The 27,972-nt window shown below is 41.2% G+C and overlaps 1 protein-coding gene across 2 annotated transcripts in view; it reads right to left on the bottom strand.

Moving 5' to 3' along the window:
- LOC148017584 (uncharacterized) overlaps positions 1-22,524 on the bottom strand; it is a 121,338-nt gene extending 98,814 nt beyond the window's left edge. The window contains exons 1-6 of one of the 2 annotated variants that reach the window (XM_087662929.1): positions 22,159-22,524; positions 21,975-22,077; positions 20,895-21,786; positions 20,437-20,777; positions 19,850-20,116; positions 19,330-19,620 (exon numbers count right to left, since the gene is read on the bottom strand). In XM_087662929.1, coding sequence (XP_087519055.1) covers positions 19,330-19,620; positions 19,850-20,116; positions 20,437-20,777; positions 20,895-21,786; positions 21,975-22,077; positions 22,159-22,223 — 1,959 coding nt within the window. In that variant the 5' untranslated portion in view covers positions 22,224-22,524. Of the gene's footprint in view, positions 1-19,329; positions 19,621-19,849; positions 20,117-20,436; positions 21,787-21,974; positions 22,078-22,158 lie in introns of both variants that reach the window. The other variant, XM_087662928.1, reaches the window with a different exon arrangement.
- Between the last annotated feature and the right edge of the window lie 5,448 nt (positions 22,525-27,972).

Below are 27,972 nucleotides of genomic sequence, written 5' to 3'. Positions count from 1 at the left end.
GTGAAAGGAATCACTCGTGCTCATTCATCCCGACTGCTTTCTTTGGCTTTTATGGTCTTCTTCAGAGTCATCTGTCATTGGTATCAGAGCCTATGGATCAACGGACATGATCCGTCATCCGCTAGGTCGTCTGTCACTCGTCAGGTCGTCCATCATCCGTCAGGTCACCCGTCACCCGCCAGGTCGCCAATCGATTGAGAGTCGCCCGCCATTCGTGAGCCGTCGAAGATTTTTTCGAAGTGGTCACTTGTGGTGTGCCACGTCATGTAAGTGTGACGCTTTGCAAAACAACCAGGCGTGAGGCGAAACGACCGACGTGAGGCGAAACGACCACGCGTGAGGCAAAACGACCCGGCGTGAGGCAAAAAGGGATCCGATTGTGGTCAACGAAAGGCGAAATGTAAAAAAGGCGTCAGCTGTGAGGCGAAACATGAAGACGACTGCTGTAGTCGTGATGATAAGTACCAGATAGCATTCAGGCTATATATGTCACACAGCTATCTTCAAAGAGCAATTTTGCAGTAATATTGTTTCCTCCCGACTGAGCCAGCATTTAAATTGCCACCAACGGACTGAAATCAGTCAGATTTGTCACACATATAAAAGACATATTTGTGGTCCAAGTGATCGTCCCGTTTTCTGCCGAAGAACTTCATTTTCAGCGTGACTGGTCTAGTCCGGGAAGATAAGGATTGTTCCTCACTCTTCGGGCTTACTAATAAATCCAGCAGCAGCTGCCCTGTCATTAAAACCAGGGAAGTACTTTACTTTGTATGCAAATTTCTTATCTTTGCTTTCAAATTCCACTATATTAATGGCAGAAAAAGGAAAAGAGGGAGTAATGGAAGGTTTTAGTTCTGGGGACCACCCTATGGTAGATCCCCATGAACCAGAGATGCAAGAAGAACAATGGGAAGAATTTTTTGCTACACGAGAACAATTTGATGATCTTACTGCTCGTGTGCAAGCTCAGGGGATTCAAATGGAATTTTTAACCCAAACACTCACTGAAATAAAATCTCAATTAACTTTATTGTTAGAAAGAGATAAAAATAAAATAGAAACCTCGGATGTCCCATCTTCATCGAAAGATTTAGATGTGACTATGCGAGATCCTAAGGAACCCCACCACAAGTTGAGGGATAATCCAGTTCTAAAGGATATGAAACCCCCTCAGTTTCACGGGGAGGAAAAAGATAGAAATAAAGATACAATCTTTAATTTCCTCCAAAAATGGGAAGATTTACATAAACTTTAAAATACCCCACCGCATCTCCAAGCACTGGAGGCTAGTTTAACTTTGGGGCCCAAAGCATATAAGTGGTGGCGAACTTTAAAGGAGGCAAATAAAATACCTGAAACTTGGGCTTAATTTGAATCCGTCTTTTTGAAAGAATTCCTTCCTGAAAATGAAATGGAAAGAAATTGGGAAGATTGGGATTATGTCAGACAAAAGGGAAGACCCCTGCTGACATATCTGGAGGAATATCGTGAGATAATCCTCAAATTGGAAGGAATAGATGAATTTCAAAAAACAAGAGGATTCATTAGGGGACTAGATAAAGCCTGTAAAAAGGAAGTAAAAAGGAGTTCACCTAAGACGCTGGAAGAGGCAATTAAATTTGCATTAATCAATGAAGATAATGTGCGTCCAGGTACACTCACTAGTCTCACTGATACGGAGCCCGTCTAAGGAATTGGAAACCTCAAAATTTGTGGGCAAATTTAAAAGGAAAATGCCATTCTTTAAGGGTAAAAAACAACCTTTTAAAAAGAAACCATATATGAGGCCAAAGTTAAGTCCTGATGACTTTGATAAGGCCAAAAAATTAAAGTTATGTTTCAATTGCCTATCCTCTAACCATGCTGCTTGGAATTGCCCTCAAAAGAAAAAGGGGGAAGACAAAGGAAAGGATAAGGACAAGGGCAAGGGAAAAGAAAAACAAATCCATGTAGTGCAGACCTTAGAATTAAAGGGGCATGAAAAGTACAAATCTTTAGAGGTCTTGCACATGGATGTACAACACAAGTGTTGTATGTCAACTTCTATGTAGCAGCCTACTTTTGGGCCACATGATTTACTTAGAGTACATGGATTGATAGCTGGAAAGAGAGTTAGAGTCATGATTGATAACTCTGCTACACATAATTTTATTAACTATGCACTTGTCAAAAAATTGAAACTTCCCCAACAAAAGAGTGGGTATCAATATGTTGTTCGTATGATGCAAGGCCAAGACAATAAAATATGGGATACAATGGTATCCAATTTGGAAATTGAGATTCAAGGATATAAAGATAAACTTGATTTCCAAATTATGAACATGGAAAGAGCTGATATTGCTCTAGGGAGGGAGTGGCTATGGGGATTGGAACCATCCTTAAAACGTAGTTACCATCATAATACATTGGAATTTGAAAGAGATGGTAAGACTTTTGTCATTCAAGGTGAACATGAAGTATCTGATAATCCTTTGATGTATTCTAGTTAAGTTCAGAAGTTGATAAAGAAGGAAGTTTGTGAGGTATATATGTTATGGTCTCTTCCTGTACAGAACACTTTCACTTTCTGTAATATAAAGCAACAATTTTCTTATGTTTGTGAGTTGAATGTAAATAATGAATTAAGTAGTTTGTTAGATGATTTTAAAGATGTGTTTCCTTCTGATTTACCAAGTGGCCTTCCACCAGATAGGGGTGATATAAATCACCCAATTGACACAAATAAAGATGCAAACCCTATTTCTAAACCACCGTATAGGTTAAGTGCAACACAGCATCAAGAAGTTGAAAGACAAATTAAGGATTACCTTGATAAAGGGTTTATACAACCCAGTAATTCACCTTGGGCTTCACCAATTTTATTAGTAAAGAAAAAAGATGGTTCTATGCGACTTTGTGTTGACTATAGAGCACTTAATAAAATAACGGTAAAGAATAAATTTCCTATGTCCAGAATGGAATAACTTTTTGATCAATTACAAGGGACAAAATTCTTCACAAAGATAGATTTAAGATCAGGTTATCACCAAGTAAGAATTAAAGCACAAGATGTTCCCAAGACAGCATTTCGTACTAGATACGGGCATTATGATTTTTTGGTGATGCCTTTTGGTCTCACTAATGCACCAGCTACCTTTATGAAGCTGATGAATAGTGTTTTACGGCCCTATCTAGGACATTTTGTAGTAGTCTTCTTGGATGATATCTTGATCTTTAGTAAATCAAGAGAAGAACATTTGGAACACTTACGATTAGTATTCCAACTGTTAAGAACACATTCCCTTTATGCGAAGAAAACTAAATGTGAATTCTTTGCACAAGAGGTCAAATATTTGGGGCATATTATCTCGAAAGAGGGAATCAACATGAATCCAGAAAAAGTAAGGGCAATTATTGAATGGCCATCTCCAAGGAACCTGGAAGAGCTGCAGATCTTCCTAGGTTTATCTGGATTTTATCGTAGATTCATTCGAGATTATGCCAAAATAGTTGTTCCAATGACTGACCAACTTAAAGGGAAAGGAAAAAGTTTTAATTGGGGAACAGACCAAAATGAAAGTTTTCAAAAACTTAAGGTAGCTATTGCTACAGCTCTAGTATTATTAATAGTGGATCCCAATAAACCATTTTTGGTTGAAGCTGATGCCAGTGATAAGGCGATAGGCGCGATCTTATTACAAGAAGGTCGACCAATTGCTTTTGAAAGCAAGAAATTAAACCGTGCAAAACAGAATTATTCTGTTTATGAGAGGGAGCTGTATGCAATAGTACATGCAATGAAGAAATGGAGGCACTATCTGTACGGTGCCAAACTTTTGATTTTATCGGATCATGAAAGCATTAAGAGGCTTAATGATCAACCGGATTTACATGGTCGTAAAGCCAGATGGGCCGAACTCCTCCAAGAGTTCGACTATGAGATAAGATATAGAAAAGGAAAGTATAATATAGTAGCTGATGCACTCAGCAGAATGCCCATCATTAATGAATTGAGTTTTACTCAGTTCACTTCCAACTTGCTTGAATCTTTAAAAGGAAAATGCCAGGTTGATCTGGCATATTCCAATATATGGGAAGCAATAAAAAATGGGGATCCAAATGAAAGTGCTTCTACTGAGGAAGGAATATCTGACGATGTTCAACAAGGAAATGGAGCATCAGGGATTGCTCAAATTGGATTCAAGTGGCAGAATTTTACAATTGATAATGGTTATTTACTCTACAAGGATAGGGTATGTGTCCCGAAAGATATAGAAATAAGGCGCCAGATACTCTTTGAGTGTCATAATACCCCTAGCGCAGGACATCCACGAGTTAATAAGACTTATAGTCTTATTAAAAGGCAGTTCTATTGGCCTGGAATGAATAAGGATGTCCTTGACTATGTGATCAAATGTAATAAATGCCAGGTTAATAAAGCTGAAAGATTGAAAATGGGAGGACTTCTCCATCCACTAGAGATTCCTTCGGGCAAATGGGAGAGTATCTCCATGGACTTTATTATTGCTTTACCCAGAACACAGAGGGGGCACGACTCTGTGTAGGTGATTGTGAATAGGTTAACCAAAATGGCTAGGTTCATTCCAACTTCAACTGATGTTAAAACACCAGAATTGGCTAGATTGTTTGTAGAGAACATATACCGATTGTATGGCCTTCCGGCAAATATAGTTTTTGATCGGGATAGAAAATTTGATAGCCAATTTTGGCGTGCGGTATTTAGGAAATTGGATACTAAACTTAGCATGAGTACGGCGGATCATCCGCAAACAAATGGGCAAACTGAAAGGATTAACCAAATCCTTGAAGATATGCTTAGGGCATATGTAAGTAAAAGGCAAACTAATTGAGAAGAGTATTTACCGATAGCAGAGTTTGCATATAACAGTGCCAAGCACTCTTCCACTGGATATAGTCCATTTATGTTAATGTATGGGTTTCAGCCCAGAGCTCCTTTTGCAGTAGGACTGCATAAGGAAAAGGTTCAGGCAACTAAAGACTTTTTGGAGGATATGAATAGTATGTTAAAATTTGCTCAAGAAAATATTAAAAAGGCTCAAAATCGAGCTAGAGCATATGCAGATCCTTACCGAAGAGACATCTCCTTTGAAGAAGGAGAATTGGTCTATCTTAAGGTGCCTGAACAAACTAAAACTATGAAAAAGGGACAATGTCCAAAGCTTTCACCGAGGTATTGTGGTCCTTTCATAATACTTAAAAAGGTGGGAGAATTGGCTTACAAGCTCCAACTACCTGCTAGTAGTAAAATACATCCAGTTTTTCATGCAAGTAAATTAAGGAAGAAGCTGGGTGATTTGGATAATCTAATCTTAAATGATGACATTGAGGAGCTATTAAATGACCAATCTAATCCACATGAACCAGAAAGAATATTAAATGTTCGTAATAGGCGAACAAGGAACTATTTATCAAGAATGTTTGGTTAAGTGGAAAGATTGTTCAAAAGAAAGCTCAACATGGGAGCGAGTAAGTACTTTAAAGAAAAAGTTTCCCAATTTACAGTTAGACCTTCCAAGTATCGTTTTCGAGGACGAAACCAATTCTTAAGGGGAAGGAAATGTGACATTAATGTGACATTAAAGTGATATTTAATGTGACATTAAGGTCACAAACATTGAATGTGACATTAAAGTGACATTTAATGTGACATTAAGGTAAATCAAGGGGAACACGCACGAGGATGACCGTCCGGGCTCTTGGGCGCCCGAACGGGGTTAAGGGGAGCCTAGAACTAAAGAGAGTCCAAGAATAGTAGGACTCACCAAGGTTTGACGGCTGGCAATCGGATCACGATGGTCTGGCCAGCAATATACTAGGCAAGGCTGGGAGGTGAAAGGAATCACTCGTGCTCATTCATCCCGACTGCTTTCTCTGGCTTTTATGGTCTTCTTCAGAGTCATTCGTGGGCCGTTTTTAGAGATCGGCTTTCTATTGCGAGATATTTTAAAGATGGATTCACCATGTCTATTTTAAGAAAATCAACTTTTTAAACTCTATTCTTAACTTATGGTCCATGCAACCACCTTGAGCCATAGATAAGGAGAGTTCATTAGATTGCCTTGGGCCTCAACCTTAAGATTGACTTCCACATAAAAGCTTGTGTCATCTTAGATCTTAGAAAGAGAAAATCACTTCTCTCCTCACTTCCAGAGGATCACATCTCTCGTCTTTCTTAGTGAAAGAATTATTTCTCTCCTTAATTCATTAAGAGAAAAAAGACCTTAAACCTTGACTTGTAAGGGAGAGGATGACCCCAAATGAATGCAATGCTCATTACACACAAGTAAACATTCTCAAGCATCCCCGGATGCACACATAAATATATATACACAATGCTAATGCACTTCCTCTTCTTGGAACTCAATCCATCTTCATTTATGTGTAACTCCTTGGTTCTTGTGTACACTCTTACACTTGGCAGACACTTCCTTTCCCCTTCATAACTTGTACTACCTGTACCAGATATGCCCATCACAATGCTTTGATCACCCCCATTAAGTGATGCACTAAGAATACTGGTCTCTAAATGGTCTCATGGCCACGCTAGATCATCATCAACACTTAAAAGAAAAGGGATTCATTAATTTATTAACATAAATTTACTAAATAGAGAATGCGTAATAAGCAATCAATTTAGTAACAATAGGTGATGTCAACTGAATTGTGGCTTGTCTCCCATGAAATCTCCTGCATGCCTTCTTAGTGTCCCTACTCAAAAAGAGCTGATACATCTCTGACTCTAGTTTGGCTAAATAATCTCTCTTCTTTTTCCACACAAGACAATGAAAGATATTCCTTGCTTATTTGTGTGTGCATGTCTCTAGTGTAATATCCCTCTGTAGGAGGGTCTTAGTCTGTCTGCACTCATCATCATACCAAGCGTTTTGAGGGGCAATACATCTGTGTATTGCTGTAGAGCCCATATTACATGGGAATGCCTCTGAAGCTACAACATGTAAAACCTTCGCTAGAGATCTAGTAACATCTTCTAGTGGTTCATGTTGGTCTAGCTGGCTTAAGCCATCTCGTACTGCATCACTATAGATATACGACATTTGCTCTAGAAATTCATAATGTGGGAATGTGTGTAACTATGTGCATGTTTCTTGTCTCTAACTACATGTTAGAGTAAATTTTAGGATCGTATGGTCAGCTGCTATATACCAATCGGCTTATCAAATATCTCAAAATGCTTAATTTCTGGGATTAACACTGGCGAGCCCATTACATAGTCCACAATATTGGCCCCTTTTTTGTTGTTCCAACAAGTGAACACATCCACCCCCGGCCATCTTAATAGACCGTTGAATATAGCCAATTTGTGATCACTTCCTAAAGCTAGTAAATGGGATCCATGTGAGGGAGTCAGAGGATCGAGGTACAACTGAGAGTGCAGTAGACAGTGTGAGAGTGAGAGAGATAGAGTGAAGCACGACACCCAATCCAATAGACTGAAAGAGTGTAGAATGAAAGTACAAAGTACAACCCTTAAACCTTAGGGTTGTAGGGGGTGTTCACACCCGAACACGGTAAGTGCCCATAAGTGTGTAACATAAGCACATAAGCACATACGAAAATAAGACTATAAGTCTGGGGGAAAAACCTCTCCTACCGAGAGTAAAAAGTGCCCCAGTGTCCTACTGATCACGGACACTCCCATATGAGCGTAGGCGTAAGTGAGGCGTGAGTCAAATACCCAACAAACCCCCCTGGAGTGAAGAGTGATCAAGAGTACAAGGATCATCCGCCACCAAAGGATATCAAATTCAAAGCATCGCGAAATGCTTCAAATTTGTCACGAGGAAGAGCTTTGGTAAAGATGTTTGCCACATTACTGGTGGTAGGACAATAGACAGGGCTGATATCACCTGCATGTAGCCTCTCTCTGACAAAGTGATAATGGATCTCAATGTGTTTCGTGCGGGCAGGAGCCGAAGTCGTTGACAATGCCTGAACAAAGGCGTCGCAGGCAGGTGGCGCAGCACACGAGGTGAGCACTGGTCCAGACGGGGTCTACAGGTGGCGCGCTGGGACAGGTGGCACTGAGGGCGTCTGGAGCTGCACGTTGGCGGACTGACAGGCGGTGGCGAGCTGCAGGAGGACACGCTGGTAAACCTAGAGCTGATGGTGGAGATTGCAAGTCTGAATAGCCAACAGTTGGGGCAGCAGACAAAGCTGAAGCTAACCAAGAGCTCAGCGAATTTGGGTGCTGCTGGTATAGGAGTGAACAAGGCGAGAGGTTGAGCTGAATCCCTGCTCTGATACCAAATGTGAGGGAGTGAGAGGATCGAGGTGCAGCTAAGAGTGCAGCAGACAGTGTGAGAGTGAGAGAGACAGAGTGAAGCACGACACCCAATCCAATAGACTGAAAGAGTGTAGAATGAAAGTACAAAGTACAACCCTTAAACCTTAGGGTTGTAGGGGGTGTTCACACCCGAACACGGTAAGTGCCCATAAGTGTGTAACATAAGCACATAAGCACATACGAAAATAAGACTATAAGTCTGGGGGAAAAACCTCTCCTACCGAAAGTAAAAAGTGTTGAGAAATAGACAAATGATGTATGCTCCAAGAGGAGCTATCTTGAATCCCATATGCATAGTGAGGAGAGTGGAACAACTCAAAGCCTATAAAGCATTGTACTTGACTATGAAATGAACACAATATCATGATGCTTTGTACTTTCAGTTAAGTGTCTATCATTGTCGATTCTACACAAGATTGTGTTTATGAGTCCAAGCTAATCTATCTTGGAACCTAATTCACTTGTGTAATAGTTTGTCTCTACTTGTCCATGTCATTATGAACTTGGTTTACATCTTTGATCCACCATAGCTTGTGTCATGTCCTAGATCCACATCATTTAACATGGTATCAGAGCCCAGTTGGGCATGGCACAGCTCACACTCTGAATCTCTAGTCTCCCTTCATCTCTAGTGATCTCTAACCAGCCCACATTCAGCTCATGTCTTCAGTTTCAACTTCAAATCTCAGTTGGACCTTGTGGCAGCCATAGCCAGCAGCACCCTGTCATCTTGAAGCTCCTGTATCTCACTCCACATACCAAATCTCTCTGAGCTTCCTTCTGGAAAGTTGTTTCCCACCTCACAAAGCTTCCCTGTATCACATCAATCCATGAGATTTGGCTATCTGGACCTCAGCATTGTCACTATTGTCAGTTGCTGCCATAGCCCCAGTTTGTGGCCTGCAGGACATACCTCACTTTGAGCTCTCATATCTCTCAAATCAGGCAATATTTCAGTGTGCTTTCTTCAGGAGGATTGTTCTTCTACTCAAAGAGCTTCTGCCTATCACATCTAAGCCTGATATTGGATGCTTACAAGCCTGGCATTGCTGAAATTCGACATCGCTGCCATAACTGCGCCTGGTTACGTTTCGCTGATCTGCGCGCATACTGTTGTACCCGATCTTGACGATTAACATGGGGCTCTTGTAGAGCATGGAGTAAGCTACATTTCCATAAAAAAAGTTTTCAAAATGATCAACTCTAGCTCTAGATATCTGAAAAAAACCAGGCCTGGGTCAAAACCCTAATCCAGGAAGCCATAGCCATCAAGGTGCAAGCTCATTTTTTCTTCAATTTCTCATTCCCTTCAACTTAGGCACACACTGCCACTCTTATCTGAGTTTGAACTCAGTTCCCAGCAAGATTAACACTTCAAATCAACAAGCAAGAAGAAGATCAAGCACCGACATTCAATACTAAGCTCAAGAATAGTATCTATTGATACTCAACTAGTGTCAGTTGACACTAACCTCCTTGTGACACTTCACAAATCCCCCTTGCTGGTCTTTTCTCAGATTATTGGAGCTGCTCAACATGGCAGAACTTGAGCAAATAGCAAAGTTCAATGGAGAAGGCTTCCATGCCTGGAAGGAAAAGACCATGTACCACCTGATGCGAAAGGACTTATGGGACTTGTTTGAAGATGATGCAGATAACAAGAAAGAAGATGATGAAGATGGGTTCGTTGAAGAAGACCAGTTCAAATCCAAAGAATGGAAGAAGATGAATAATAAGGCACTAGGCATTATTGCTTGGGGATTAAGTGATGATGTGCTGCATCATATATCTGGCATTAGAAATGCTAAAACCGCCTGGGAGGAACTTGATTAAAGGTTTGGTACTCAAGCAAAGAATTCAAAGGTAAAACTTCTCATGCAGTTTTATAAACTGGATATCAAAGACAGTGCTTCTATGACCATACACATTAATAAGTTTAAGAGTTTAAAAACTCAACTTGCATCCCTTAAAAAGAATATTGAGGAAGATGAAGCAGTAGCCGTACTGCTTGCAAGTGTAAACAAGGATCCATATGAAAATCTTGTGTCCACTTTGAGAAATGTTCCAAGCCTCACACTTAAAGATATTGAGCACTCACTACTCGATGAAGAAGGCAAAGCAAAAACCAAGAATGCAAAAGACAATGTCTCATCATCTAGGGACAATCTTTTGTACACCAAAGGAGCTGTTGGACCTAAAGGAAGAGGTCGAGGATTCATCAACAACAATAACAAGGATCGGATTACATGTCACTATTGTGGTAAGACTGGCCATGTAGCCAGTGAATGTTTCCACAAGAAGAGAGCCCAATAATTGCAAAGTGAGCATCACCAGAACCAATTCATGGAAGAAGGAGAAGAAGAAGAATATGCCTCCACTACCATCAACAACTCTGACAGATTGTTTTGAAGAACTTTCATTGTATCTTTCATATGTTTTTCCCATAGTGGATCTTTCTTTTTCTTAGTGAATTTGATTTGTACAACCCTTGCCAAGATGTAAAGTCTCAAGCTTTAACTTGACTAGGCTGCCTATGAGCTAGTCTTCCGGGCCATGTTATCATGAAGGGGGGGCAAAAGCCAGTAAGTGTAGGGACTCATCATTTGAGGGGGGGTGTTGAGAAATAGACAAATGATGTATGCTCCAAGAGGAGCTGTCCTGAACCCCATATGCACAGTGAGGAGCGTGGAACAACTCAAAGCCTATAAAGCATTGTACTTGACTATGAAATGAACACAATATCATGATGCTTTGTACTTTCAGTTAAGTGTCTGTCATTGTCGATTCTACACAAGATTGTGTTTATGAGTCCAAGCTAATCTATCTTGGAACCTAATTCACTTGTGTAATAGTTTGTCTCTACTTGTCCATGTCATTATGAACTTGGTTTACATCTTTGATCCACCATAGCTTGTGTCATGTCCTAGATCCACATCATTTAACAAAAAGTGCCCCAGTGTCCTACTGATCACCGACACTCCCATATGAGCGTAGGCATAAGTGAGGCATGAGTCAAATACCCAACAATCCATATGCTATCACCTCCTTATCTTGAGATGTCCTGACAAGCCCTAGTTCATCCAATGCCAATTCCTTAAACATTTCATGTTCAGTATCATAGAAGGCGGACTACTCACTTCCTATTCGAGCATTAAAGTCTCCCACTAGTAGTATCTCCCCACTGCTTGCATATCTCGTAATATCCTCATGTAGTACTTCAAATGGTGATCCCTCCCCAATAGCAAATGTTGAAGAGGCACGTGGAAAGTAACATATTGCAACATATAGATCCCTCGGGTGCCCTATCCTCAGCCTTACCCACATATATCTAGCATGCACATCTCCTGACACCACGTGAATCATGACTTGGAGGCACTCACAATAAAGAATAGCCACCCCACCTGACCCCCTGGTTCCTCCTAATCTACGGGGTTGAGGTCTATAGACGCTCTCTCATTTGTTGAGCTAAAATATGCATTACTTGCTGATTAGCCTCTTAAACAGCCCCAAAACACACTAAAAATGCTCTTTTAGAGTAAAACCCTAAAACAGGGAACGGTTCGAGAGAGTTTAGCGAAAACCCTAAAACAGGGAGCGGTTTGAGAGAGTTTAGTGGAAACCCTAATTTTTGGGGCGCCCTTCCACATCTATAAATAGACAGGCTGCCCCCATTCAGCTATCATCCTTGTTTGCAGGTTACACTAGCCCACACACCATCTGCTGCTGTTGGCGCCCAATTTCTAGCCTACAGCCCGCCTTCATCTGCTGTCTCGCCATCATCGACTGCAGCCACATTATCTTCACCCTGTCCATTGCTGTAGACGACAGCTCTAAGCTGCTAGCAACTGCTCAAGACTGTCCCAAACTACTGTTCAGCTTGTTGTCCATCATCTCTAGGGTCAGCCAGTCTGCATATTCAGCATTGCAAGCCCTAACACTCTCAGACATTATTTCAGCCTGCTGTTTACAACAGACTGTGCACAGTTACCAGCCTCCAATCGATGGTACACTGCTGCCTTTACCAGTTTCCAGCCTTCAGACTACTGCATTTTGGTGACCAGCCTGCTGCCATTCACTATTCAGCACTCCTATACTCCGACTAGTGGTCACAAACTTGGGATCCGTCTTCCGTGGACGTCACACTCCGACATTGCTCTGCCCTTGAGCACACTGTACACTCTTACATTCATTTACAGCATTCATTCACTTCAGAGTTGTGTTCTCTCTCTCCCTTCTTCTAGTTGTGTTTGAGTTTTTGTGTTTGAGTTTTGAGTTTTGCGTTTAGGATTTGAGTTTTTGAGTTTTGCATTTAGGGTTTAAGTTTTGCCCTCTGTGCCTATGTCTGTCTCTGTGTTTTTGTCGTGGTCGTACACTCTGTGTGTCCTCAGTGCAAACCCTAGCAGTTTCCTTCACATGGCATCAGAGCCGGTGCTCTTGTAAAGAGTATCCTGCAGATATTGTGGAGAGCTAGTCTTTGTGCGAGGCACACAATACGAGTCGTAACCGAATCACAATGTCCCAGACACGTTCTTCTCCAATTCCTATGATGTCTTATCAAGCTTCTCTATCATTGAAGGCTCTAAGATGGCATTATGGACTCGGTAAGGAGGATGACACTCCACCTTCACCAAATTTCACTAACATGACAGAGGAGGACTTTGAGGAATACTATCACAACAAGTATGGTGATGTTTACACCCCTCCTACCAGTTTTGCTACCACATCCGAACCGGTTGGTGAGGCTGGCCACCTCTCCGATCATGGAGGACACATGGCATTCGGAACGTCTAACGATCCATCTTCATCATCTCAGCTAGGTCAAGTGTCAGGTTTGTACAATTCTTTTTTGTTGCATGAATCAAAACCCTCGCATGTTTCTTCTTTTAAGGTACAGGATCCGGATGGCTTTGTGTATGTGAACTTCAATAGAGGGGACTCACGAAGCAGACAAAATTCAGGTACATCTACAGCTTCTATTTCATTTGAGCATATCACACACACTTCTCACTTTCCTCTCATCCCACCCTCTTCTATATCACACCTCTCATCATCTTTCCAAAACCTTAGATTACACTTCACATCTACATCACACACTCTAGGGGTTGGATCTTCCATCTCCGCTCCTAGCACCTTTTCCTTCTCCACCCCATTCTCTACCTCTTCGCACCATGGTACTTCGTTAGGGGGAATGCCACCCTTTAACGCAGTGTCTCTCACCTTTCAACACATGAGCACACCCATAACTCCTGGGACGACTGTGATAGGCATCCCCCTCACTATCCCTAACTTCATATATCCTATGACCACTCATACGCAGAGGTTTCCATCCTCAACTTATGGTGCATATTCACACTCTCCTTGGGTTACACCTACACAGGGATTCCCATCTTCTGCTCACCGTGTTCCCCTCCCACCTCCTTGGGTTCCTCATGTGGCTACCATGCCCATGCCTAGTCAACCCATCCCTACCTATGGATCCACCTTGCACACTACACATATGCCAGGTGGGCACTCTGGGGCTCATTCCCAAGTGTACTCCACTCCCCCATCCTACCCACACTACATTTTTTCACACTATCCATCTCCGAGATATACCACTCTTGTTGCAACGGCCAAGAATACCTTCACGAATAAGACACGTTTTAACAGGTCAAATTTCACCGCTTGGTCTAATTTCATGTAAGTGCTTGAGTCTCAGGGCATTGGTCTAGAGCCTATGCCGAACCCTGGACTAGCTCACCCTGATTACATCCGTCAATGGAGAGCCCACAATGCCACAACCAATGTTGAGTTCATGCAGGGATTGCTTCCTGAGTTTCACTCTCAGTTGCAGAACTTCCTGCTGGCGTCAAAGCATTGGAGTCACCTTCTCAACCGCTATGCAGCTCGTGATCGTACTTGGCGCATCAAACTCAACTTTGAGCTTCAAGAGTTCTCTATTAAGGAAGAGGATGATCTGAAAGTCAAGCTGGCTGAATATAGGTGGTTACTTGCCGCGTTCGCCACTACTAGCTCTCCAAAGTCAAATGACGATCAGGTTATATTCTTCTTGAATAAGTTGCCTGACAAGTACTTCAATTTCATTCAACACATCATCTCCCAACCTAGATTGCCAACCTTCTACGAGTTTGAGTGCCAGTTCTTGCGTTGCACGAGACTGTATGATCAAGTCCACAAAAAATCCTCATCACAGCCTTATTCGGAGCATTCAATTTCATTCAATACATCATCTCCCAACCTAGATTGCCAACCTTCTACGAGTTTGAGTGCCAATTCTTGTGTTGTGCGAGGCTGTATGATCAAGTCCACAAAAAATCCTCATCACAGCCTTATTCAGAGCAGAGGGGGTTGGTTGCCTCTTCTTCGGGAGGGACAACCACTAGTGGCAAGAACTCGCTAGATGCAAAGGCAAGCCAATCAAAGGGTGACTCCTCTTCCTCCGATGGAACCAAAGAATCTAGACCTATCTGGCAGCAACTCCCTAAGAAAAACTAGTTTTGCACACATTGCTAGAGACCAGACCATGTGGACAAGGAGTGTCGCTCCAAGGCCCAAGGTCTTCCACCTAAAAATCCTCAGCATACTGTTGCGACTACACAGTCCAGTGGGGCTATGCCTTCCGCTCCTGCTTCATCTGCTCCTTCAGCACCCGTTGTTGCTACTGGACATGTGGCTTGAGTACAACCTCAGCGGCCTATCTCTTTCACTACCCCTGAGGGATTGGCTGATTGGTCTGCAGGTTCCAATCCCGTTGCACTTCATGCATCCATCTCACCTTCCTCTCCACCTCGTCAGGCATTCCCTTAGCAGAGCCCTGCTACTAGATATATGTGATGGTAGCCACCTTCTTCAATTCGCATGCCTCTAGGTCCTTTCAAATACCCTAGGTCAATCTAGCATTCATTTTTCGCACTCTTAGAGTCGGGCCCATAGGATTCATTATCCTTAGTTTTTCCATTTTTTTGTCTTCCACTGCATTTACTCACACACATACACATTCATTGCATTTACTTTGAGTTAGATTTTCTTTCTATTTTGTTTTGCTTTGGAGCATCTCACCACTAACCTCTGTGTTTGCAAATTCTCATCTCTTTTGCAGGGTTTTGTCTTTCAATGTAGGGCTAACTTGTAGATTACTTTGATCCTCCCTAGGCTAGAGACGTGGGGATGCGCACCGTTCCTTTCATGGTTTCATCATCCTAGGAGTGCTTCCTCTTCTTCCAGCATGGCGGTTTCCCCTCCCGAGGTGGATCGTGCAGTATCTCTCTCGATGCTCTCATGGCGGTGACTTTCTACCTTGCTCTTCTAGCGGGGTGCTTCATCCACTTCATCCACTTCATCTTCTTTCATTCCTTATGGTTCTCGACACCATATGAAGACCAACATCAGGCTCATCTTCCTTCTTTGGCATCTACATCTAGGTTGAGAGGCGGTTCCTACCATTCTTGGTATTCTACAGGCTTCAGCACTTTGTCTTCGACATCGGCTTCTTCCCCCTATTGTACATTACCCTTTGCATTGTCTGATTACATTATCCTTGTACTAGGGCGCTTAGGCGAGTGAACAATTTCCCCACGAGGGAGACTGTCCAAGTAGCACCTGTTGCATAAGCATTCTTCAGTATGTAGCATACTTTGCATCTCATTATCCAGAGCACCGCTTGCGCGGATCCTAAGCTGTTTCCACCGACAGCTATTGTTACCACACCACCATCCTTCTTCATCACATGGATACCTCATCACCTATTTTTCCTCATCATCGACACCCTGAGTGGATGGGTTAGCTTGTACTATTTTGTGATGTGTTAGATGTACCCTCCCTACTCCCGTCTTCTAGGTCACTTTTACTCAATCGGCCACATCCCATCAAATTTACTTTACTTATTCCAAAAAAAAAAAAATCCATGTAGTTCCATCCGCCTTTGTAGGGCTTGGTAGGCGACTGGGCAGCCGACGTACACCCTTTGTCCAATGCCCTATCCTCTCTGGGGTGACTACTTGGATTCCCTTGGTAAGATAACCATCACCTCTGTAGTCTTGGTAGGCCACTAGGCAGCCAATGTGCACCCTTTGTCCGATGCCTTGATTGCTCTGGGGTGGGACGCCTTGGGGTACATAAACATCACAATGGCTGGCCTAACTTTTCAGCTCAATTTTGGGCCTAAGAGAGGATGTTGAGCTAAAATATGCATTACTTGCTAATTAGCCTCTTAAACAGCCCCAAAACACACTAAAAATGCTATTTTAGAGTAAAACGGGGAGCAGTTTGAGAGAGTTCAGTGGAAACCCTAAAACGGGGAGCGGTTTGAGAGAGTTCAGTGGAAACCCTAAAACAGGGAGCGGTTTGAGAGAGTTTAGTGGAAACACTAATTTTTGGGGCACCCTTCCACATCTATAAATAGGCAGGCTGCCCCCATTCAGCTATCATCCTTGTTTGCAGGTTACACCACCCCACACACCCTCTACTGCTATTGGCGCCTAGTTTCCAGCCTTCAGCCCGCCTCCATCTGCTGTCCAGCCATCATCGACTACAGCCACATTATCTTCAGCATGTCCATTGCTGTAGGCGACAGCTCTCAGCTGCTAGCGGCTGCTTCAGACTGTCCCAGACTGTTATTCAACCTGCTGTCCATCATCTCCAGGGTCAGCCAGCCTGCGTTTTCAGCATTGCAGACCCTAACACTCTCGGACACTATTTCAGCCTGTTGTTCATAGCAAACTGTGCACAGTTTCCAGCCTCCGATCGGTGGTACACTGCTGCATTAACCAGTTTCCAGCCTCCAGACTACTGCATTTTGGTGACCAGCCTGCTACCATTCACTATTCAGCACCCCTACACTCCGACTGGTGGTCATAGACTTGGGATCCGTCTTCAGTGGACGTCACACTCCGACATTGCTCTACCCTTGAGCACACTGTACACTCTTACATTCATTTACAGCATTCATTCACTTCAAAGTTGTGTTCTCTCTCTCCCTTCTTCTATTTGTGTTTGAGTTTTTGTGTTTGAGTTTTGAGTTTTGCGTTTAGGGTTTGAGTTTTGCCCTCTATGTCTGTGTCTGTCTCTTTGTGTTTCTGACATGGTCGTACGCTCTGTGTGTCCTCAGTGCAAACCCTAGCAGTTTCCTTCACACCATTTGTATCCCACAACATTCGGTGATCTAGAATTTATACATTGATGTGTCGTTGTATACATAGCCATGTCTATCCCACGAAAAGTGTCCTCAAAATAACCTGCATCAAGTCTCATTGAACCATTACAATTCCAAGGGGACATCTTTAGCATCTCATAGGCTCGTACTATCATTGTGACCTCCGTTCTGCTATGACTACTCTGCCATCTCTATACACAGCACACTTGCCTTCTTTATGTGCCTCCAACACTTTTGGCATGCTAGCCCTCCTATGCTCCAACTGTGCAGGAAACACTTTTGGCATGCTAGAGAGAGAGAGAGAGAGAGAGAGAGAGAACCTCAGGTACACCCCCAGGCAGCACTCCCCCAGGAAACCAAGAGGGGGTTCTGCTCCAGCACATGTTCCCATTCTCCTAGTTTCCACCCACCCTAGTGCAACCTGCTCATAATGTGGCTTTTGGACAGCTCCCTCTGTCAGCACCTTTGAAGATAACTAAAGATAAAACTGACTAGTCTTTCTGGGCCACCTGCTTTGGACTTCAAACCACATGCACATTTAACCACTCTTACTACAGCTCATGATATGTCCATGGTCCTTGTGGCCTCTCCTCCTCATCACAATTTCCCTTGGGAACGACCTGCAAAAGTATGGGCAGGATGGTGGCCCTACCCTTATGTTAGAACTGTATAGATCCTCCAGGGTATGTTAGGCTAGTGCATCCTTTGGTTAGCCCAGCTTTTTAACCTACTCTTGGCTCTATAGGCTAAGACCAGTCAATGCCATAGGCTAACTTGTCCTTAGGCTAATTACCTTTTGGACTTTTCTTCTCTTCCACTATACCTACTCATTTTTAAGGTCTTCCATTCAATTATCCTCTTACTTTAGCTTGGTATTGTTTTCTTAGCCTTAGCACATCTTGATATGAAGCCCTAATATGCAGATTTGATCTTTTCTGTACTTACATGCTGGCCTTGTATTTTAGTTAAGGACTACTACATTGCAAGCATGCATCGATCCTGACTGGGCTAGAGACACAGTTTGATGGTCACTCCCTGGTGGCTCCATATTCTCTCTTGGTTAAACTCTATTTCTTCAACATGCATGGAGCTTCCCCTCTCAAGGCTGAGCTTCACGCATCCCTTGATGCTACCACGATGACGTTTTGTCTGACATAGCTCTTCCAGCTTTCTACTTAGACTTCTTCATCAGCTTCTAGGCACCATGAGCTGACATGAGCCTACTCCTCCTTCCGCATCAACATACAAAGTTTGAGAGGGGGTAATTTTCCCCACATGGTACATGCAGGTTTCAGCATTGTCTTCGATATATATTGGCATCCCTTTCCTGTTGTATCTATCCATTGCATTTTCATTACTTAATTCGTCCTTGTAAAAGGGCACTTGGGCAAGTGAACAATTTCCCAAGAGGAAAAGATAGGAATAACTAAATGCTGGCAACCTTTGCTGATGACCAGTGGCCACCATATGATACAAAAGGGACAAAACAAATACCTTTTGGATCAAAAATGCTTTCTTTTTGGGGGGAAAAATACTACTCTAGAGGACTGCATGGAATCAGCTCTTAATGCTGAAAAAAATAAGACAAGGATGTTTCAATGCAAACTTTTAAGTCCCATGAAAGAACTACACCAACAGACTACCTGGAAACAGTCTTGCATGCTGCAATTATATTAACAGCCGAGGACTCCAAATGATTTTTTAAGAAAGAATATTAGGGTTTGCAATTTCTAAACTAACAAACATGCAAATGGGAACAAACAGAACGTGGTTGCCTTTTGAGTAACCCACAACTCTCTGCTCAAATAATGCTTGAGTTCACAATTTATGCCTAAATGATAAGACTTACTCCAACCTGAATCAGATCCTCAGATATTCCCACTGTGCCATGATTGATTTGACTTGACAGCATCTTTTTGTTTAGCGAATGTGATTCCTGTACTTTTGGTGGTAGGCATGACACTTTGTGTCTTAAATCTTCAAATGCAGATTCCATACATGCACCTTTCTGAGAATGAATCACTTTGTCATACTTTTTTTGTAAGAGAGCTTTCCTGTCTGCATTGCATTCTATCAATTCTTCATCCTTAATTTGTATCTGGACTCCTACATCCTGCTTGGTCTTGAGCTGGTCTCCCTCCTTTCATAAATATAGCCAATATACAACTCTAATCAGACAAAAACCTCATCAAGCTTGTCATTCAGGAAAAGCCAAGATACATGTTGACAAGTTTTACAAAATAACTCTGTTAAGCCCTTTCATGCCTTCTAAACAAGGGATTTTTGCTCAGTTTCACAAAAGAAAACGTATTCTTCTTATGTTTGTTTAAACGCTTCATGCACTGCACTGTACAAGAAAAAACTTGGACCTTTTGTGCTAAGCTGCAACCTTGTAGTATGCTGTCATGAAACCCATTTCTTCTTGTCGCATTAGGAAGCAAATCTTTCAATGCTGGTGAGCCTTGCTGAGTCTCCATAAAAATGCCATTCTCTAACTCAACATTTTCGTTTGTAGAATACTTATTGAAATGCTTCCCTATGCCATTCTCTCTAGAAGATCGATACTCTCTTTTCTCCAGTGTTCCATCCCATATGAGGCTGGCAGACACTGGATTACTTGCACACTCTTCTCCAGCCTGTTATAATTTTGAAATTGGTGAGATACTTAAGAGGGATTTTTCCATGCGAATGGCAAACAATCTCAGTCTAATGCTTTGCCTCCATCTTTAGTGCAAACCCAGAAAAGGGGAAAAACAGTTCATGAGTCTGGTTTCTTTACAAGTGAGCAAGGAGTCTCTAGTAACATACTTAAGAGGGATTTTCCCATGCGAATGGCAAACAATCTCAGTCTAATGCTTTGCCTCCATCTTTAGTGCAAACCCAGAAAAGGGGAAAAACAGTTCATGAATCTGGTTTCTTTTACAAGTGAGCAAGGAGTCTCTAGTAACATTCTAACCTTGATAGACATGGCTGATGTGTGAAGTTCCTTTTTTCCAGGTATAACCTGATCCTGCTTCTTCAGTGAAGCCATGTCTTGCCTGTTCATCATGTACATGCCATTTGTTTCACCATTTTCACTGTCATCCAGACTTATTATCTTCTCACTGAGAAAAGATTGCTTACCTCCTATACTTGATGAATCTGAATCATCTTTTCCATCCCTCATCATACCATGAGCAACTCCCACACCCTCTTGTTTTTCATCAAAAGAGGACAACTGGTCTGAAAGTGATTGTTGGCAAGTACACTCTGCACAATTTGATGAGACACGTTTATGTAGGAAATGAGTTGTTTTCCCTACATGTGGAGAGATCAAGTCAGTATTTGGGTGCTCCTGTTCATGGAGTGGAACTTCACAACCTTGATGCAACGGAAAATTGGAAGGCTGCCCTGTCACTGCCAATTTTTTCATACCTCCAGATGTTTGCTCTATTTGTCCTGTATGATTGGCCTTTCTTGAATCCAGACACATCTTAGATACTGGTGTTGCATCTGAAGATCCTGAAAATGACTGATTGTCATAGGCGTCAGCATCATCAGAACTTTTCTTTCTTTTGCTAACAGTTGATCCAAACTTCCTTGCTGGCACAGAAAAAGGAACTTGGCTGCTGCTTTGTGTGTTAAAATCACCCAGAACGTTCCTTTCTGGTTTAGGATTATTAGGTGTTGGGTTAACTTGACATGAAGAACCAAACTTTGAAGTGGGACCCCATGAAAAATCACTTGGGATCACATTGTCAGTTGTTTCAATGCTGCTCAATGACATACATTGACCTCTCTCTGACTCGGTACTTACTGACAGACTCCTGCTTCTTTCTGGCTGTCCTATTGAACCCTTTGTTAATTTTTCTTCTTGAATGACACTGCACTCCCAATGAGAAATTCTAGCAGTAGTATTTACCTGTTGGTGATCATTACCTAAGATGGGCTGACCTATCCCGGGGTTATGCCCATTCCAATACCTCTCCACACTTGGGACATTTCGTTCCCTTACTTTATCCTTTTTTCCATTGTGTGATGGAATGCTTCCTTCACAACCAGCATATGCATTGTCCCTCTTGATCAACGATCCATGCAACATGAACTTATGTGATCTTTCATCAACTTTTCCATGACCTTGCCAAGCATCTTGAAACAATTGAATATGATCACAGATTGAGAGTAAACTCCCAACTCCAAGAGGAGCATCTGTGTTAGTTGGCATATGGGATGGCCTCTTCAAAATTTCTGCATTCTCTCTACAATGGTGATGGTGGTGATGATGCAGATGCAACTCAACTGGGACTGAAGTCTCGGAAACCGGCACCTGTGTCATGCCAGATTAAACATCAGGCTAAGTAATCAAGACGCATAGTGATTACTGTGATTTCCTTCATCATGCTTGCACGTGTTTGCAAGCACTTCAAATATACAAATACAACTACAAAGAGTACCGATCATGCAAGGAAAAAATGTTTTCGAAAATTTTCAGACTAGATGAAAAGTGAAGCACACCTGTTGAGCAAGACCGTTTTTATTCAATTCCTCATAAGGATCAAATCCAAGGTAAGAGCATGCTGCAAACTGCGCCTGCCTAACCAAGTCTGTGGACCTCTTCCTGCAACGTAAAAATGAGATGAGATGGATGCCAAAGTACCTGTGTTATGGGATATTTTCCATTGTATTGACGGAAGCTAACCTTTGGGAGAGGACTGCAGCGGCCTCACTCTGAGTCCCTGGTTGACAGCTCCCTGGATATTCCATTTGCTACGTGAGCTGTGAAGGAGGCCGTAAAAACATTGAATATGCGAAGGGAGGGGTTTTCACCTGGAGACCACATGGGGGAGCCTGTGATGGGGGTCAAAGGGAAGCCATCTCAGGCAAAATATGAAGCATTTCTGGTCTCCATGCTTCATGTTACAGGGGCTTTTTGATTCCTCTCTTCCTATTTCTTTGTTCTTTCTTCTCCTTCTTCCTCTTCCTCTTCTTTCTCTCCCTTCGATCGTGCAAGATTAGGGTTTGGCAGGGTTGACAGTTGCAAGTCCTGGACCAGTGAACTCCAAGACTGTTGGCCACCCGAATCAAGAAAGTACTTACCCCTCTCTCTTTTCTCTCTCTTTCTCTTTTATTCTTAAGGTTACCTTTATGGTGACTTGTTCCATCTATACTATTTATTTGTATTATTTTATAATTTATACGAGGTGCTCCTAGTCTAGATTCTCAAGGCATTTTGCGTTAATATTTGAAAGTATATTTCATATGGAAAGAGGGTTTTTTAAAGGTTGATATAAGAAACATAATTCGAATTTCGAAAGCTTTAGTAACTTAGACTAATACAATATTGAATGCACAAAAATTCAAAATATGGGGATATGGCACTCATTAATGTATATAAAATAAAACAAAAGATCAGCATTAACAAGATCAAGCCTATTTAATGGCAATTTCTATTGACATGGAGCATATCATGGCGTGCATATTATCCTCACATATTGAGCTAAAACATTACATAAATTTATATCACATATTGAGCTAAAACACTACATAAATTTTATGACCTATATAAACTATACTAGGCGCGGGCGCCACGCAGGCCGAGGAGGCTTCAACGCAGGCCGAGGCGAGGATCTACGCGGGCCACGCAAGCCGTGGCGAGGGCAGCGGGCGAGTGAGGGTGCGGGCGAATCGCGGGCGACGGAGGTGCCGACGCGTGGCACCCCCGCCGAAAGGGAAGGGGGGTCGGGGCTGCCACGTGGCAGCAGCCCCCGACCTCCCCTTAACATATAGTAAGGATTGAGAATAATTTCTTCTTCTTCTTCTTCTTCTCTTCTCTCTCTCTCTCTCTCTCTCTCTCTCTCTCTCTCTCTCTCTCTCATAATTAATAATTAATAACATATGTTCATAATTATGCATGTATAATGCGTTAATTGAATACAATTATACATCTTTGATTAAGAATTAATTGATGTATAAATAACTAATTATTAATATCCAATCAATCATATAAAATTATTAATAATTATATTATGTATATTACAATTATCATTAATATGAATAATACATTAAAAATAATTCTACATAATAAATATTAGTTAAAATAAGTATATATTAATAAATATTATAAATTATAAATAAACATTAACATACATTATATATATATATATATATATATATATATATATATATATATATATAACAATTAATTAACATATTAATAGTTATTAAGTAATAGGTAATCAATTATGTAATTGTACTAATAACTATAATTAATATATTAATATATTATTAAATCAATATATAATTGTACCAATATTATTATTTATTATTACGCATATTAAATATAATTATGCATATAATTAAAATTTTATACATATATATTATGTATATATATACATCATATAAATATTAATAATTATAATATATATTATAATGATAATTAATTTAAATAATAAATTGATTATAATTATACATAATAATCGAGTGTAAAGATATAATATTAATATTAACTATACATATATGTATTGATTATATATTAAGTGTGATTTTACATAATAACAATTAATAGTTAATTATTAATATGTAATCAATGTATGTATGCAAGTGTAGGTGTGTGTGCGTATGTGTATGAATGATACACACACACATACATTTTTTTATTTTTGCTTATTCTTGTTTTTCATATGTTGTGTGTGTGTGTGTGTGTGTGTGTGTGTGTGTGTGTGTGTGTGTGTGTGTGTGTGTGTGTGTGTGTGTGTGTGTGTGTGTGTGTGTGTGTGTGTGTGTAGTCTTATAAATGTGTGTTCTCTCTCTCCCTCTCATCATTTTTATTTTCTATCATTTCTTTTTCTTACTACTATATCTCATCTTTCTTTATCTCATATGTGTGTGTATGTGCACATGTGTACATGTGTGCATATATTGTTCATGGTCTGTTTGCATTTGTATGTGGTCGGAGAGTATATATACATTGCATGAATATGTTCAACCATTAAAATTATTATACCATTTTATAATGTTCAATTTTTAAAAATCAACTCTTTTTAAATAGTTTATATGCATTTGTGGATGTTTCAGAGCATGTACACATTGAATACACATGTTTAATCATTAAAACATCATATCATTTTATATGTCTAATTTTTTTTAAAAATCATCCTCTGTCACATACAATTTTTCAAAGACTCACTTTTCCCTTTCCATGATCATATCCTATATTTAACTAAAAAAGAGAAAAAGAGAAAGAGCATGTGTATATACGTGTGTTTAATTGGTGGGGGAGATGATAGAAAATAAATATAATCCCCACTCGCCCTTCAGAAAAATGCCATTTTTATTTCTTAAATACCAAACTCCTCCTTGTGGTACATAGGCTTGGAGCCTTCTTGTTCGTTCAAAATTCCCAAGGCAAAGCAAAAAATAATATACATAATAGACTATCTATACTAGGTGACATCTAGATAATGCTCTCAAGCCTTTAAAATGATTTTTCAATGAATATTCATTCATTTTTTATTTTTCTCTCTTCCTATTTCTATACCCTTTAAAGTTACCTTTACTATAATACACAAAAAGCTCTCTCTCTCTCTCTCTCTCTCTCTCTCTCTCTCTCTCTCTCTCTCTCTCTCTCTCTCTCTCTCTCTCTCTCTCTCTCTCTCTCTCTCTCTCTCTCTCTCTCTCTCTCTCTCTCTCTCTCTCTCTCTCTCTCTGTGCCACACACGCACTTATGTGGTGCATTCAAGATGGGCCACATTATTGATAGGGTTTCATGCTAAATTGAATGCATCGCATGAGTGTATTCGACTTCAAGCATATCTTATGATGCATATATTATCTAAGCCTCATATAGCTTTCTTATTATAGACATCGATGCTCAAAGGGCAACTTGCCATCACTATAAATATCAGAGCCACAAATTCATGCATTACATCGATGATCAAAGGGTAGCTTGCCATCACTATAGACATCAGAACCACAAATTCCTACACCACGTCGTATGTTGTCATGTAAAGCAAGATGAAACAATGGTCATTCCAAGGGACGGTGATAGTAGGGGATAAGATAATAATAAATGTTAAGTTCAAGGGGGAGGACCGAGGGCTCCTGTAGGATAAGATGATAGAGATTGTACTTGGAAGGATGAAAGAGATTGCAAAGAAGTGCTTACCATAGAGGGTGAGGGACATTATGGCAATTGTGCCTCCAGTGATGAAAAACACAGAGAGAGAGAGAGAGGCAATTAAGGCCATGGTGAATTTATAGTCCAAATGTGGTTTAGACAATCAATAAGAGTATAAATGGGTCTTAATGGTGGCTTATATAAGCAAATGACTAGACAAGAGGCTATTGATGATGATCATACTCAATGATAAAAGAGACTACGGCTCCAGGAGTAGTGTGACATGCCTAAGGTAATGTTAATGCCTATAGCATTAAGACTTTATATAGCCTTAGAGGGGGGTATCCCTCCCCTCTGCTCTTTCTCTCGCAATTATCATAGGGCATGGTGGGGAGGTTTGCCCAATCTGTGTGCTGGAGGGGGAGATGATGTCTATGGTGGCAATGGGAAAGCATAGCGGCATGATATTGACAGTTAATGAGTGACGTGGCTTTTTGAGTTTTTTCATTTTTTTGTTTTATTAATCCCCCCTCCCCAAGTCCCCCATTTCACACACTGTGTTGGGGGGGAGGGGGAAATGTGAAATGTTACAGGTAACTCATGGGATGGGAGTAGGATGATGGTAGTATGTGGGTGCATGAGGCGAGTGCACGGCTAGCTATCTCGCCTCCTTGCTAAGGTATTACTATGCCAACAACTAATCCCACAAGCTTAATAGCCCCCTTTTCGCCTCTCCAAAGCCCTCAATCCACTAATCTCCACATGTAGCATGACCAGGATGTCATATTAGCCTATCTCTTTGCGTAGTACTCCTTTTGGAAAGAGAACAGCTCGTTCACCATGCACAGATGCCAACTTGTCACCTTGTGGTCTACTCAAGAAAATGTTGAAGGTTGATACTCGAATGACTGGAGAGAGCTTTGTGTTGATGTTTGTGTTGGTGGTTATAACTTGGACGTGCCCATGATTGTAGGGCTATAGGCTATGCCCTACCCTATGCCCTTCCACCCCACACACATGCACCTACATGAGTGGCTGAATAGGATTAGGGCTTTGCCATGTGTCTCCATCTTCTCCTTCCACAGGCTCCATGTAGCTGACCCTCATGATAGGTGACATCCATGAGCTTCTCTTGTGGCAATGCAATGAGTTTAGCAATTTTTATCTATCTATATATGAAGTTGACATAATCCAAGATCTCATTTTCTCTCTTATACTCTCATGACCGATGATGGCAATGGCAACATCTTAGTGGCACAATATGTGTGCTCATTATGCTTAATATCATAGTCTTGCAACTAATTTAGTTGTTCAAACTCTTTGCATTAACATAAAATAGAGAATAATTAATATTGCAAATGAAAAATTTCAAGTCCTCCCACTCTTTCATAGGGACGATATAGCTCAAATTATGTTTTCAATCTTCACTTGGAGAGTTTGAGAGTGTACTAGGGACTTAAACCCCAACACATGGGAAGTAAGACTCACAAGTTCAATGAGGAACATTTTATACGTATTGTGCATTTTTTTAACGAATGTGGTGTCCTTAAACTTAGTGTTGAAAGATATGAGATATTATATATGCTCCAAGAAGAGATGTCCTAAATCCCATATGCACAGTGAGGCAGAATGTTATTATCCAACTACTATAAAGCATTGTACTTGACTATCACTTTCATAAGAGTTGAATGCAATATATCATGATGCTTTCTTCTTTCAGTTAGTGTCATTTTCATTGTTAGTCTCCTACACAAGATTGTGTTTATGAGTCCAAGCTTCCATCTTGGAACCTAATTCACTTATGTAATAGTCAGTCCATTGTCAATGTCATCATGAGTCTTGTATTCATCTTCCAACCTCCATAGCTCCTGCCATGCTGCAGATCTGTCTTTCTAACATGGTATCAAAACTTAGTTGAGCATGGCTTAGCTCTACTCCGCTCCTCTAGTCTCTCTTCATCTCTGGTCAGCTTAGTTACAGCTGAGGGTCTCATCTTCCACCTCTATCTTCACTTTACTCTTCATGGTAGCCATAGCCTATAGGATCATGTCTACTTGGAGTTTTTGGATCTCCTCAAGCAGAGCCTGTCTCAACTAGCTCTCTTCTAGAGATTTATTCCTCTGTTGCTCAGGTGCATCACTGCATCACATCAAAGGTCAACATTACACGTTCCCTGCCTTGTCATTTCGAAAATTTCAGCTTGATGTCAATTTTGTGCTCGATTCCAGTCGTACAATTGGTTCTCCTTTTGTGAGCCGCCATTGCTCTTGTGATGAGTAGAGGGCATTTGAATCTTGGCGTATAAGCTTCTTGCACATCAAATATTTCGACACGTTATTGCGTCTACGAGATGCAATGGACTAAAAAACCAGTCGTGCAACCCTAATCCACCATAGC

This window comes from Lygodium microphyllum, chromosome 22, assembly GCF_053477565.2.
Source record: "Lygodium microphyllum isolate KBCC chromosome 22, Lygodium_microphyllum_v1.1.10, whole genome shotgun sequence".
In the NCBI taxonomy this organism is placed as follows: Eukaryota; Viridiplantae; Streptophyta; class Polypodiopsida; order Schizaeales; family Lygodiaceae; genus Lygodium; species Lygodium microphyllum.
This window is presented reverse-complemented; position numbering and strand designations above follow the sequence as displayed.